At 40.1% G+C, this 14,083-nt stretch overlaps 2 protein-coding genes across 5 annotated transcripts in view; one reads left to right on the plus strand and one right to left on the minus strand.

Annotated features, from left to right (window-relative positions):
- Positions 1-2,090: 2,090 nt before the first annotated feature.
- LOC121711456 (protein transport protein SEC31-like) overlaps positions 2,091-14,083 on the minus strand; it is a 33,235-nt gene continuing 21,242 nt past the window's right edge. For 2 of the 4 annotated variants that reach the window (XM_042095085.1, XM_042095084.1), the window contains 5 exons: positions 9,583-9,680; positions 8,875-9,271; positions 7,901-8,535; positions 4,430-4,738; positions 2,091-3,147 (listed from right to left, as the gene is read on the minus strand). In XM_042095085.1, the coding sequence (XP_041951019.1) occupies positions 3,038-3,147; positions 4,430-4,738; positions 7,901-8,535; positions 8,875-9,271; positions 9,583-9,679 (1,548 nt within the window). In that variant the 5' untranslated portion in view covers position 9,680 and the 3' untranslated portion in view covers positions 2,091-3,037. Of the gene's footprint in view, positions 3,148-4,429; positions 4,739-7,900; positions 8,536-8,874; positions 9,272-9,582; positions 9,966-14,083 lie in introns of those variants that run through there. The other 2 variants (XM_042095086.1, XM_042095083.1) reach the window with 2 other exon arrangements.
- Positions 10,320-12,561, plus strand: LOC121711965. The gene is made up of 3 exons (XM_042095864.1): positions 10,320-10,531; positions 10,715-11,049; positions 11,080-12,561. Exons 2-3 carry the CDS (start codon positions 10,720-10,722, stop codon positions 12,559-12,561), a joined length of 1,812 nt encoding a protein of 603 aa, XP_041951798.1. The 5' UTR covers positions 10,320-10,531; positions 10,715-10,719.

Raw genomic sequence — 14,083 nt, forward strand, 5'->3', positions numbered from 1 at the left:
TTCCGGAATTCTTTATTTTCTTTTTCTGCTTGTTTGTGGGTTTTGTTACATCCATCTTTTTATTTGTTTAAATTGTTTAAAATGAAGTGTACATATTTGGTTAAAATCGATTCCCTGTTTTAGTTTTCGAAACTTGTGTTGGTTGGTCCGTAAAATGACAGCCCTACTGGTGACAGTTTTGTGGTGAAGAGGTTGGCCAGGTCTGTGGCTGTCAGTGGGAGTGGAGGTTGTGTAAAGGTTCTTTGGAAGGCTCTTGGGTTGCACATCACCTCGTCAAGGAGCCCCAACGTCAAAAGGTCTTCCTTCAACCTATAACAAATGAAAAACAAGCACAAGTACTTCTGTGAAACACTCCCCAGAAGCATTACACTACAGGCAGCTATTTTTTCAATTTTCATATTATACAAACAGTTGCTAGGTTACGGGGACGCTGGCGAGACACGCCGCTCCGGCTGGCATCATGTTTTTGTTTGTTTTTATGTTTTCGTAATTTTATGTAATGTTCTGTTATTTTTTTGTATTTATTTGTCTAGTTAAATGTATTCACTCTTTATTTACGTTATTTTCAATAGTTTTTGTGTTATTCTTAGTCCTTTTTTCTGATTACAAGTCGGCTGATACCTAACGTTAACTAACATTAACGTTAGCTGCTACTCCACTGGGCTTGCCTTGACTGGCCGTCCCTCATCCATCTGTGAATGATGCTGTACCCTACATCCAATGTCTGGACGGAAAGACTGCAAGAGATTTGCAGCTGCCACGACCACAGAGCTGCGGCTGACCTGCGAGCTGCCATACATCTGTCGCTGGGTGCCTGGAGTCTGGATTGAGTGCTGAAGTGGGGAGCTCTGATGGCGACGTTGGGAGCCATGAAGCAACAAACTGTCACTGTCTAAAGCCACCGAGCTGCTGATCAGCAAGATCGACCATCATGTCTTCAGGCTGTTCTGTTCTTCCGGTGCTCTCCAGACTGCCAGTGAAATCTCCGGGTTGGTCAGTTGTAACTTTAAAGAAACTTTGTTGGCATTGTATCGGTTGTTAAGATGCAATATTATAGATATTTCCCCCAAATCATACAGCCTTAATAACCAACCACATTGTTGGACACAGAATGATTGACATATTTTTCCGAAATAACTATCCGAAACTGTAACCAAGAGAGTGGTGACTTTGATTATACTCACTGTGTAAAAGCCTGGGTGAGTCCGTCATCTAAATAAACCCGAAGGGCAATTTGGACAACAACAACGTGATTCAAGCATAAAAGCACACCTCCACTATTGATCTAATGTCGTCATCCACTACATCTTCTACTCCGTATTTTGGGGATGGTAGTACACTAATTTGACTGTAAAGTCAGTCAGAAAAAAAAATGGACAGGCAAACCCTCCTGGATGAAGGCCACAGCCAGCATGCTACCAATAGTTCTTCAAGGAAAAAGTTTTCTGTGGCTAGTGGCTAAGACCGCGTCCACTCTGCAATGGGTTAAGGGCTTTCTGGATATGTCAACGGGGTAATCTGAGGTGACCCATAGGAAAAATGTGTTGCTCATCTGCTGTTCAATCTCATCTCCTGAGATCAGTTTGAGCTTCTCATATTCATATCATTCTGTGATCATTTGTTTCTGGATTACTTCTCCTAAGGGTCCCTTAGGAGCAAGAGGTAAGCTTAAAAGAGACAAGACATCACTAAGAGATAGTTGAGAAAATCAGTTCAGCAATACTTGAGAAGTGGGATAAACAGAGGAGATCTCATAATTGTATGCCCCTGATCTCAATACGTCTTGGTTATTTTGAAGGACAATTAAAGAGAATAACATGAGATGAATCTGAGACTTTTATGAAACAAATCTGAGAAGTATGAGCCCTAAACAAGATCTTACCATTGTCTTAAGTGTGTCTTCCATGTACTGATTGTTTCTTTTACATGTCTTCCTGAAGCTATATTTGAGAATGATATCTGAGCCATACTTGAGAAATACGAGAACAAATTGAGAATAAATACAAAAAAATAATTATCTTTAGAAAAAAATACTAAAATAAACCCCACCACCACTCAATATTGAAAAGTTTAACACTTTTATTTGGGTATTACAGTACAATTCTATATCAGTACACCATACATATTTGATATATATAAATAAATAAATAAATACAAAACCAAAAGTGTCAGTCATCATTTACTCACCCCCTTACTGTTTTTTTTTTTTTTTTTTTAATCCTCAAAACCTAAGACTTCTACTCAGAAAGGGGGAGGGGGGAGTAGATGGTGACAATTTCTGGTGAACTATTCTGTTCAGTAAAACAGATACATTTACACAATTGGAACAAACACCATGTGAACTGGTGCATTGTATAAAGCAATCCGGCATATAGACAAAATTACCACTTCCAGATGATAAACAATGAAAACTGACCAGCTCTGCTGAGGTATGTGGAATAATCACACTTGGGTTTGGCTCAAACACATGAAACCATGTGAAAAGGAAACACAGTACCAGTAACACACATACTGGTGCTGGTCATGTAATTAGAATATTGTGGAAAAGTTTTTTTTAATTCCAGTTATTCAATGTAAAACTGGAAACTGGAAAATTATAGATTCATTAGACAGTAAGTGATATATTTCTAGCCATTATTCATGATAATTTTGATGATTATGGCTTATATCTAAAGAAATCCCCAAATCAAGTGTCAGAAAATTTCTGACTGAATTTGGGGTTTTTGTTAGCTATAAGCCATAATCATCCAAATTAACATGAATGATGGCTATAAATATTTCACTTCCTGTCTAAGGAATCTATATAATGTACAAGTCTCACATTTACGAGTTTAAATCACTGAAATAAAATTACTGAAATTAAAATAACTTTTCCCCAATATTCTAATTATATGACCAGCACCTGTACTACAAAACCTCAACTTGGTACGGTCTTAACACCTCTGGTCCATGAAAAAGAACACACTCCGTACTACAAAACCTAAACTTAACAATGGTGAGAAAGAACACTCCACATACTGTAGACTACAGCAGTGGCCTAAGCCTTAGAATTTGCTCTGGCCCTACATTTGTTGACAAAGGCTTTCTTGAGCTTGGCCTCCTCGATTTCATCCCAACCAGGCAGAGTGCCACATCTCAGGACATAAGCTGTAAGACAAGAGCATTACAAATTGGCATGAGTAAATTGACAAAAAGACTTGCCACACACCATACACAACTCCACTTCAGGTTCAAAGTATAGAACACCAGGTGGATGTCCATTTCAGTTCATAGAATTGGAAATCAGCTGATTGTTTTTTTGGGACAACCATAAACAACTCCACCCACCTCACATTTCTGAAAAAGGCTTTCAAAATGTGTGGGGATGTTTTTGGAAGGGGGAGGTTGAAGAGGGACAGAGATGAAAGGGGCTGACGAACTTGGAGGGAGAAAGGGAGAGACGAAGAGTGCTGCAGAATCCACCCTCAAACTTGTAATTTGAAAAACAATCCTTACGGAAATGTAATTTGCAAATAAAAATATTTTTCTATCACTATCCGGGGACATTCCTAGAATTTCCAGCCATTGCTTGGCCATATGACATTGAAGAGCCCCAAAAGTGCGGTTCAACATCTGCATTTGGGCCAAAAGGTTATGGTATGTTTCAAACTGTAGAGGGTGCAGAGAGCCATTTTCACATATAAATGGCACAAACATGTTTTTTTTAGATCACTGCTTGATCAAATTTCCTATTCTGATGCGCTATTTGGAATGTGCATTAATTTTCTATAACTGCACGGCTATGAAGTAGTTCCACTTTTTTTGTCCGTATCACATTTGCATATCCATTCGCCCAAATCGTTGTGAACTGTATGATGAACACAGGATTACAGTTTAGTGGCCTGACCGACATCTGCATCACAGCAACACTAACTTGTGACCGCGATGGTTTTTGGATGGAGTCCGGATGCGTTTGGCAGTACGAGAAACAGTGATTTTACAAAAGCCAAGACTGGATAGAATCTTTGGATGCAGCACTTGACAATGACAGGTGGAACTAAGGAACCGCTTTTGATCATAGCAACCATCCATTTAGAACTAGTAACGGCAGTTTGTGCTGGTAAGTTTTGATTGAGGCAAAGTGTGGAGGAAAGTAGTTCTGCAAATGAGACTGTGATAGCTATCAAAATGTGTACATTGTTAGCAAAACAACTTAGTAAAGACGTAGCAACAGTACTAAGCAGTGGTATAAGCGGGATAATAAACTTCACGCCGTGCGTATATCGGAAATTATTGCACTTATCAAAGCGTAAAGGTCCATCTGCCTGCGGCATTGGGACCTTATAATCACTTCGAACGTGCAATCATTTCCTATGTACGCACAGCGTGGAGTTTATTATCCCTTACATCCTGGCCTGAAAACACAGAGCTTCATTTTGGGAAAACTTACTTAGGATTCCGTCAACCTTTTTGCGGTCAAGGACCCGTTTTCCTCTTCCTGAGGGGTTGTTGCCGGGTCGGCCAAAGGGGACTGCATTTTTACATTCCTCCAAAGTGAAGAAATGGTCAAAAAGTGCATGAAAGAGACGCATGCTGTTTGGTTTGGATGCTTGATGCAAGGCAGCAAGGCGGAATGAGGATATTAATATGCCGCTCCCAGGAAAGAGCTCCTGCTGGCCTAATGTAGATGTTGCGCCGTCATGATGCCTCTCTCCAATGAGCTCCAGTAGTGTCTGAAGCTCTCTGACCTGGCCTGGATCTGAAAGGGAGAAACAGTACAAACAATACGATAAAACAAAGTTAAACAGCTTTAAATGGCAGGAAAGTTCATTTTAGAACATAAAACCATGCCTATATGACAGGCCTTTTTCAGGGCAAATAGAAACAAGAATTAGATAGATAGATAGATACATCACATGAGACAGACAGACAGATATTTCATTAGATGTATACATCTGTGGGAGGAATATAATTTAGGCCATCCTTAAAAATATTTTCGTTTGCCGTAACCCGACCGACCCTGTCAATTTAGAACCGACCCAAATATTTTTTTTTTTCCCCTTTTAGTCCGACCGACTTGCCGGTTGTAAACTTGCGTTAATACCGACCAATTTTTACTCTAAACAACCAATACAAATGCAATAAAATAATAGTTCTTTTAGTAGGCCCAAGTATTGTGAATATAAATTGCCTACATGCAAACGTGGCTCACTTAAAAAAAAAACCTGTGGCGTCATCTCTACACCATTGGTTTTACGCATGTCACTTCATTTCATTCACACAAACTGATAACGCTGTTACTAAGTTCTGGAAGAACTGTGGCCAGATCTTTTCTCATCCCTTCTCCCCCTAGTCTAGCGGTGACCGTGTCAGAGTATTGAAATTGGTTGTGGTCTATTCAGCATTTCTCAAAATATGGGTCCGCAACATGGAGACTGCTGAGTCGTGGAGTGAAATTAGGCCCGGTGCTTCATCTGATAATTTGCTGCGCAGTTGATCAAGAAACCGCGGATCGACGAAAAAAGAAAACAAACGTTTCTGCTATCGATGTCATTAAACATGGAGCCCTACAATTAAGTGGTGGTATGAGCATTCATTCAATGCGCGTCTGCGCGAGAGAAACTGAAACTAATCGATAACGCTGGTATCAAAGCTCCGCTTCAACCTGTTGGAAGGCTATTTATTTATTTAACGAAACTTAATAGAACAACGTTGTTTTTTGTAACTTCCTTAGAAACAGAGCAGAGACTGTATAATACACTGTATAGCATTGAGTATTGTATAGTCAAATTTCAATATAACGTGGTCAAGAGCTACTGTAGCCTTCTTTCTGGGTACATGTAGATGAGCCCTATGACCCAAAAGTCTGCCATGACCGGGCCTCAGGTCAAAGAAGTTTGAGAAAGGCTGGTCTATATAAGGCCATCCTTAAAAATATTTTCGTTTGCCGTAACCCGAACGACCCTGTCAATTTAGAACCGACCCAAATATTTATTTTTTTCCCCTTTTAGTCCGACCGACTTGCCGGTTGTAAACTTGCGTTAATACCGACCGATTGTTTTTTTTTACTCTAAACAACCAATACAAATGCAATAAAATAATATTTATTTTAGTAGGCCCAAGTATTGTGAATATAAATTGCCTACATGCAAACGTGCCTCACTTAAAAAAAAACACCTGTGGCGTCATCTCTACACCATTGGTTTTACGCATGTCACACTATGGCCTACGCTTCGTTTCATTCACACAAACTGATAACGCTGTTACGAAGTTCTGGAAGAACTGTGGCCAGATCTTTTCTCATCCCTTCTCCCCCTAGTCTAGCGGTGACCGTGTCGGAGTATTGAAATTGGTTGTGGTCTATTCAGCATTTCTCAAAATATGGGTCCGCAACATGGAGACTGCTGGTCCGCGGAGTCGTGGAGTGAAATTAGGCCCGGTGCTTCATCTGATAATTTGCTGCGCAGTTGATTAAGAAACCGCGGATCGACGAAAAAAGAAAACAAACGTTTCTGCTATCGATGTCATTAAACATGGAGCCCTACAATTAAGTGGTGGTATGAGCATTCATTCAATGTGCGTCTGCGCGAGAGAAACTGAAACTAATCGATAACGTTGGTATCAAAGCTCCGCTTCAACCTGTTGGAAGGCTATTTATTTATTTAACGAAACTTAATAGAACGACGTTGTTTTTTGGAACTTCCTTAGAAACAGAGCAGAGACTGTAAAATACACTTTATAGCATGGAGTATTGTATAGTCAAATTTTAATATAACGTGGCCAAGAGCTATTGTAGCCTTCTTTCTGCGTACATGTAGATGAGCCCTATGACCCAAAAGTCTGCCATGACCGGGCCTCAGGTCAAAGAAGTTTGAGAAAGGCTGGTCTATATAACCTGCATCAGAATGAGGTTTGCAATGGTGCGCCTGAAGGCACGGGTTGAAGACCCAGTCAGTTACGTCACAATATGCACATTTGTGTAAATTCATTCCTACGTAATCACCATGACCAAAATTGAACTTTTTTTTTTACTTTGAATCTTGGAAAAAAAAAAATATTGACCTACCTACCGACCCATTTTTAATTGTTTTTGGCTGTTACTGCAAACAAAAATATTTTTAAGGATGGCCTAACCTGCATCAGAATGAGGTTTGCAATGGTGCGCCTGAAGGCACGGGTTGAAGACCCAGTCAGTTACGTCACGATATGCACATTTGTGTAAATTCATTCCTAGGTAATCAACATGACCAAAATTGAACTTTTTTTTTTACTTTGAATCTTGAAAAAAAAAAAATATTGACCTACCTACCGACCCATTTTTTATTTTTTTTTGGCTGTTACTGCAAACAAAAATATTTTTAAGGATGGCCTTAACAAAGCACAAGTTTCCTCTAGGATTTTTTTAAGCAGTGGGGGCCTGTCCGAACCACACACACCCCCCCCCCCCGTCCCCGTCCCCCGGAACTGACAACTGACACTTCGCTGCAACACAAACAATTATATGTATTCACCTCTATTCACACAATGAGGCATTATTTTCAGTTGTGATTGAGCTGTATATTTGGAGAATCTACAACAGGTCTGCACAATGAATTTTGAAAGGCAACTGCGTCTATTGTGCGTCTGCCCCATTTCTGATACCGTGGGGGAAGAAAATTAAACCGTGGGGGGCCGCCACTACCAAATCAACATAGAGGAAACACTGAGTTCAGCATTACACTGACTTACACTTAACCCTTTAGAACCGGCCCATAAAAATTCTCAGAACTTGTGAACCAGCTTAGAACCGTTTTTATCTTATACCATAGTCTTTTCTGCCTTTTTTTAAGGATAGTTAAAACAGTATGTTTATGTGTTCAAGGCCCAATCACTAATAAAACAATTACATCATGAATTCATTAGAAGAACTAGCATTACTTGCCTATTCTTGAGATAACTTCATTGATTCTTCTTTTTTCATGAAGGATTTTTTCAACCTCCCCCTTGCATCTATCACATGGTGTCCATGCATTTTCTTCCTGCTGTCCAGGGATGTTGCCCTCGTCAGAGGAGTTGCATGCATCTCTCCTGTTTGGTGCCAGGTGAGCTGCATGGCCTCTGTCGGGTGAAGGACCAGAGGTGTTGAGGTCAGACGGTGATGGGCTGGGTGCATTGCTTCCGTAGGGAGGTGGACCAGAGGTGTTGAGGCCATACGGTGATGGGCTGGGTGTATTGCTTCCGTAAGGAGGTGGACCAGAGGTGTTGAGGCCATACGGTGATGGGCTGGGTGTATTGCTTCCGTAAGGAGGTGGACCAGAGGTGTTGAGGCCAGACGGTGATGGGTTGGGTGTATCGCTTCCGTAGGGAGGTGGACCAGAGATGTTGAGGCCATACGGTGATGGGTTGGGTGTATTGCTTCCGTAAGGAGGTGGACCAGAGGTGTTGAAGCCATACGGTGATGGGTTGGGTGTATTGCTTCCGTAGGGAGGTGGACCAGAGTTGTTGAGGTCATACGGTGATGGGCTGACGGTATTGCCTCCGTAGGGCGATGGAACAATGGTGCCCCCTTTTGTAGAGCTATCATAAAAAATTAAAAAAAAAAATATACATTGAACCATAAATTACATTTTTGTAAACACAAATTGCCTAAAATAGATATAAGTAACTGCAAAGAACTAACTGAAATGACCAGCATAGGCATATCAGTTCAAAACTTTTAATCCCTAAATCTAAGTGGACACAGATGTTTCAAGTAAAGTATATATGTCATTCACATACTATTTACTGAAATTATATGATCACAGATTAGATAACAAAGTTATCCTAATGGTGTTTTTTGGGGGGTTGAATGGATAATGATTAAAAGTTTTTAACTTGTGGGCACAGGCGATTATGTAATACTTATGACTAGCCTACCCATAAGGTGGTGGGCCAGCGGTGTTGCAGCCTGTTGCATGTCCCCCGTCAGATGATGGATTCAACGCTGGGATTTCCTCGCCATGCTCAGACAGTTGGCTCCTATCCACTATAATGGTATCAGACCCTGACGTTGAGTCTGATGGCTCATCGCCTTTTAACAAACTTAAAAAGCCCTGTGGAGTTGTGCGGCCTTTTGGCGGATTAGCCTGGTCTTCCCTTGAAATATATTCAACAATGGCCCTATAAAATTTACCATCTGACCACTTTGCTAAAACAGGATCTCCTGATCTAAGATCTTGCAGCTGCACAGGAGCCTCATCTCTTGCCAAAATGTCAGATCCTGTAAAGACTTTGCCAGTATAACCATCCTCCCATCTGACGAATGCAAAACACCCTGAGAGAGAGAGAGAGAGAGAGAGAAAATGTTTAGCAAACTCCATTTAGGCACAACAATTTAGGATGCTATTTTTCAGTGGTGGAATGTAACGAAGTACAAATACTTTGTTACTGTACTTAAATAAATTTTCCACGTATTTGTACTTTACTTAAGTAGAATCTATAGTGCATACTTTTGACTTTTACTTCGTTACATTTTGCAGCAATTATCTGTACTCCGCTACCTCATTTGAAACATAATATTATGATTAACATTACCGTTACGCTAACAGAAATCATGCCATTTCACAGTATTACCTCAATACTTACCAGGTTGCTCATTGGTGGGCGGGGAGTTCTGCAGTTCCTTCATTTTCTGGGTGGGAACCCGTACTCTCTTTTTTGCAGGTATTTTCGTTTTGTACATCCTGCTAATGAAAAAATACATTTGGGACAAGTATACAATAAATAGACACTATGTTAACAAAATTGACTTCATATCTTTGGGGGAAAGCTACTGATTACATCTGAATTTACCTTCATGACAACTTTCACACTCTACCTTTTCCAACAAGTAAGGTCAGCCAGCTAGACATACCCAATTTAGGCCTACAGTTAACAAGATAACCGGGGCTAACACTAAATGTTGCTAAAGTAGCATTAGCTAACACTAAAAGGCGGCTAAAGTAGCACGCTTCAAAAGTTCTTATTATAATTGCCAACCGAACTGTAGCTGCTACTAGCAGTTAAAGGAGAATTCCGGTGTGATATTGACCTAAAGTGTATTGAAACATGATACCGAGTGTGAACGTATGTCTCATAGCCCATCTCGACTTGTCCCCTGCACTCCAAAATCTGGCGCTAGTTAGCCGATGCTACCAACAACTTTTTCAGTAGTGGTGCTTCGGCATCGGGCTAGCCATGCAAATAAATCACTGTTTTACACCCATTTACGAGGCTCAATGTATCTCCACACTTCATTGGTAGACTTCCTAGGGCCCTGACATTTAAAACGAGACATTGAGAACTTTGAAAAAGCACTGGTAGTGTCAACGTTCAAAGAACGTTTCTTGATGATAATCTCTACTAATTGATCCAGAAAATGGTGTGAACCATTGATGTGTGTACTGTTCTCTGTCAGGATGTAGCACCTGGGGAACACGGCAGGAGGTTGGGGTGCCTCCTGGAGGAGCCCAGAACGAACAAGTCCAACCTCCGGTTGTACATGCAGGATCTACCCCACTCACTCTGGAACATCAAACCTCTCACCACCTGCCAGGTATACAGTCTGTCTGTGTCTGTCTGTCTAGTGATGTATAGTATATTGAGCAGATCCTGCTAAAATATGACAATTATTTGAGTGTCAGAAAGTGATAAACAGGCTGAGACAATGTAGGTTTTGAATTGTGACAAGGTTTGTTTGTTTATTTTTACCCATAATGATTTTTGTTACCATCACAAGGGAGCATGGCACAAGAGAGTATGTCAACTGTTTACTCTTTTGAAGACTATGAAGAATCATCTTCCAGATCAGCCTTCAGAGATCCCCCTGATGGCCTAACAACTGAACTACAAGGCAGTGTTGAGTATGATCCATCTCAATCATTTGAGGAAGCTCTCCCTGATGTGGGGGTTTGGACGTATGATGATGGACATATGTTCAGAGAGGGATTTGAAGAGGATTTGAGTGAGGAGTGTGCAGAAGAGTCAAATTTCAAGGACACAACAGACAAGCCATTATATGACAATGCATCAATAACTGTGTCAGAGTGCCTTTTGATCATCATGGCTTATGTAAACTGTCATAAAGTAACTGATAAGGCCCTTAGTGATTTGCTTAAAATGCTCAAGTTGCTTTGTCCCGACAGTCTGAACACAAACTGCTTAAACAGTATACAGAAGTTCAAAGACTTCTTTTTCTCCCGTTCTGCATCATCCCCTATTGTATTGCATAAATATTGCAGTAATTGTTTTGGGTCATTAGAAAGTGCACAATTGGAATGTCTGTCTTGTGGAGCTACTATGTCAGAAGAAAAATCCTCATCCTTCATAGAGATTCCAATTGAGGCTCAAATAAGATCATTGTTTCTCAAGCCAGGTTTTCAGGAGAAGCTTAACTTTAGATTTAGCAGGAAGAAAACGGATCCCAACAATGTTGAAGATATATATGATGCAGAAGTTTACAAACAGCTTGTAGATGGGGGTGGTCCTCTTAGTGACCCTAAAAACATCTCACTTACTTGGAACACAGATGGGGTACCTATTTTTAAATCGTCAAAGTTTTCAGTGTGGCCCTTTTATTGTGTCATTAATGAATTGAACGTCATGGAACGCACAAAAAGAGAGAATATGATATTTGCTGGACTTTGGTATGGGGATGCAAAACCATCCATGGTTACATTTCTTAGACCACTAAGTGACACACTGAGTAAACTAGCAGACAACGGAATTCTTGTGCAACCTGCAGGGTTGACATCTGAACCTTTTCTGTGTAAAGTGCTCACCATTGCTGGAACATGTGACTTGCCTGCTAAGGCATTAGTCCTTAATTCAGTGCAATACAATGGTAAATTTGGATGTCATAAATGTGAGCAGCCAGGAGAGACTGTGAGGACGGGGGAAAGGGGACATGTCCATGCATTTCCATACCAACATGGGGATCCAAAAGGGCCACTGCGCACAAATGAAAAGTTTGCTTTTGATATGAAAATCGCAAATGAGACCAAAACCACTGTTAAAGGGGTTAAGGGTCCCTGTTGGCTTAGCAAACTTAAGGGTTATAACCTTATCAAAGGCACTGGCATAGATTACATGCACTCAGTCCTTCTTGGAGTAATGCGTCTTTTGATGGTTATGTGGTTTTCTACAGAGTTTTCTCGTCAGCCCTTCAGCATGGCAAAAAATGCCAAAGAAATTGACAGGCGATTTCAGGGTATCTCTCCTCCATCCTCAATTAGATATCCTCGATCAGTGGCATCGCACAGAATGTTTTTTAAAGCATCAGAATATCGGGATCTTTTGATCTTTTATGGACCTGTTGTTTTCCGTGGAATTCTTGCAACACTGTACTACAATCACTTCCTTCTACTAAGTGAAGCTATTTTCATTTTATTGATGGAATCCATATCATTTGAACAGATTGATCATGCAGAGAAACTACTGTGGAACTTTTGTTCTCAAATGGCTGATCTCTATGGTGTGCGGTACCAAACAGCAAATGTACACCTTCTCGTGCACCTAGCAGACAGTGTCAGGGCCCTTGGTCCATTATGGACTCATTCTTGTTTCCATTTTGAAGATATTTGTTAAGGCTGATACATGGCACTCAAAATATACCAATGCAGATGGTCCATGCAGTCAAACTTGTGCAGTCTATTCCTGTTATTTCACAAACCATAAAGCCAGGGAATGCCATAGCTGAATTTTACACACGGATGACTAAAGATAATAGTTTTTGTCAGGAAAATAATGATTTGTCAAGGGCTAAAGTATATGGAGCATCTAGTGAACTTCAACTGGACACAGTTCACATCTCTTCATTGGAAAGACAGACTGGTCACTGTATCAATTCTAAAACGGTAAAGGTCTTTCACAGGGCACAAGTTAAGAGAAATTATCTCACATCAAAACACTATGGCAAAGGCAATAGAAGAAACAATTTTACAGTTGTTTTTTCTGGTGAAGGTCAAACTAAGTATGGACAGATTGAGTTCTTCTTCACCTCAGAACATTCATGTGCCAAATGGGCCCTTGTTCATGAATTCAAATGTGCAGGTTTTTCCTTGCTGCAAGATGATGTAACAAATGGTACATGCAGTCATGTTGTTCCCCTATTGGAAACCTCTGCCAATACAGTAGTTTCCTTGGATCATATATTGGGTAAAGTTGTTTTCCTTGACTTGGCATCTATGCCTGGCATTGTGTTCGCAGCTCATTTTCCAAATACGCTTGAAAAGTTTTAACCCATTAAGACCTGAACTAGTCTAAGAACCCACAAATCGATTTATCATTGGAATAACATGCTCCCATCTGACCGCTTGCCGTGAATGCTTTGTAGAAGTACAAGGCATCTTTAGAATTTATCGTAAACCTATATTTGATGCAACAAAGGGCCTGTATAGTGTATGGTGGCAAGATGAACTGCCTTTACTGTATTTTCAGGGTGAATCACTTGATTATTTAAAAAGTGTGCACTATTATTTTAAGAGTGTATTATTATGTCTAAGACTCTTTTGACGCTCCATACACAATAGAGCTTTGCTATTAATTCTGTTAAAATGTTGACATCTTGACAGTTTACACATTATAAAAAGTATCCAAAAGGTGTTGTTTGAAGTCAAAAGTGTAATTAATGAATTATATGACTTGAGTGAAAATTGAACATTATGTTAATAAACCATATATCTAAGTAATTTTGGCAAACAGATTTGATTGATTTCTGATATTAAATCATGTCATATTGATTTGATGGCTTGCACTACTCTCATTTTTGCTTTTGCTTAGACGCAAGAAAAGAGACAACTGTAAGAGAATCTGAGAACTCAAATAGTGAGATGTGAGAGACAGAACCATGAATTCTCACCAAGACATAACTGAGATGGTGCTTTCAAGTAAGGATATCAAATTGAGACATATTTGAAAGCAGCACAATATGTCTATTTTTTTTCTCTTAGCTGAGACCAAGAACAGAGACAGCTGTGAGAGAATTTGGAGAACTCACACTATGCTCTATGTGAGACTTATTTCTCAGGAGAGACATTTGAGAAGAATGAGAAAACCACTTTGGTCTTGATTAGTGCTCATTTATATCTAGGAGATGTTAATGTGACAT

Source organism: Alosa sapidissima, chromosome 6 (assembly GCF_018492685.1).
Source record: "Alosa sapidissima isolate fAloSap1 chromosome 6, fAloSap1.pri, whole genome shotgun sequence".
Classification (NCBI taxonomy): domain Eukaryota; kingdom Metazoa; phylum Chordata; class Actinopteri; order Clupeiformes; family Clupeidae; genus Alosa; species Alosa sapidissima.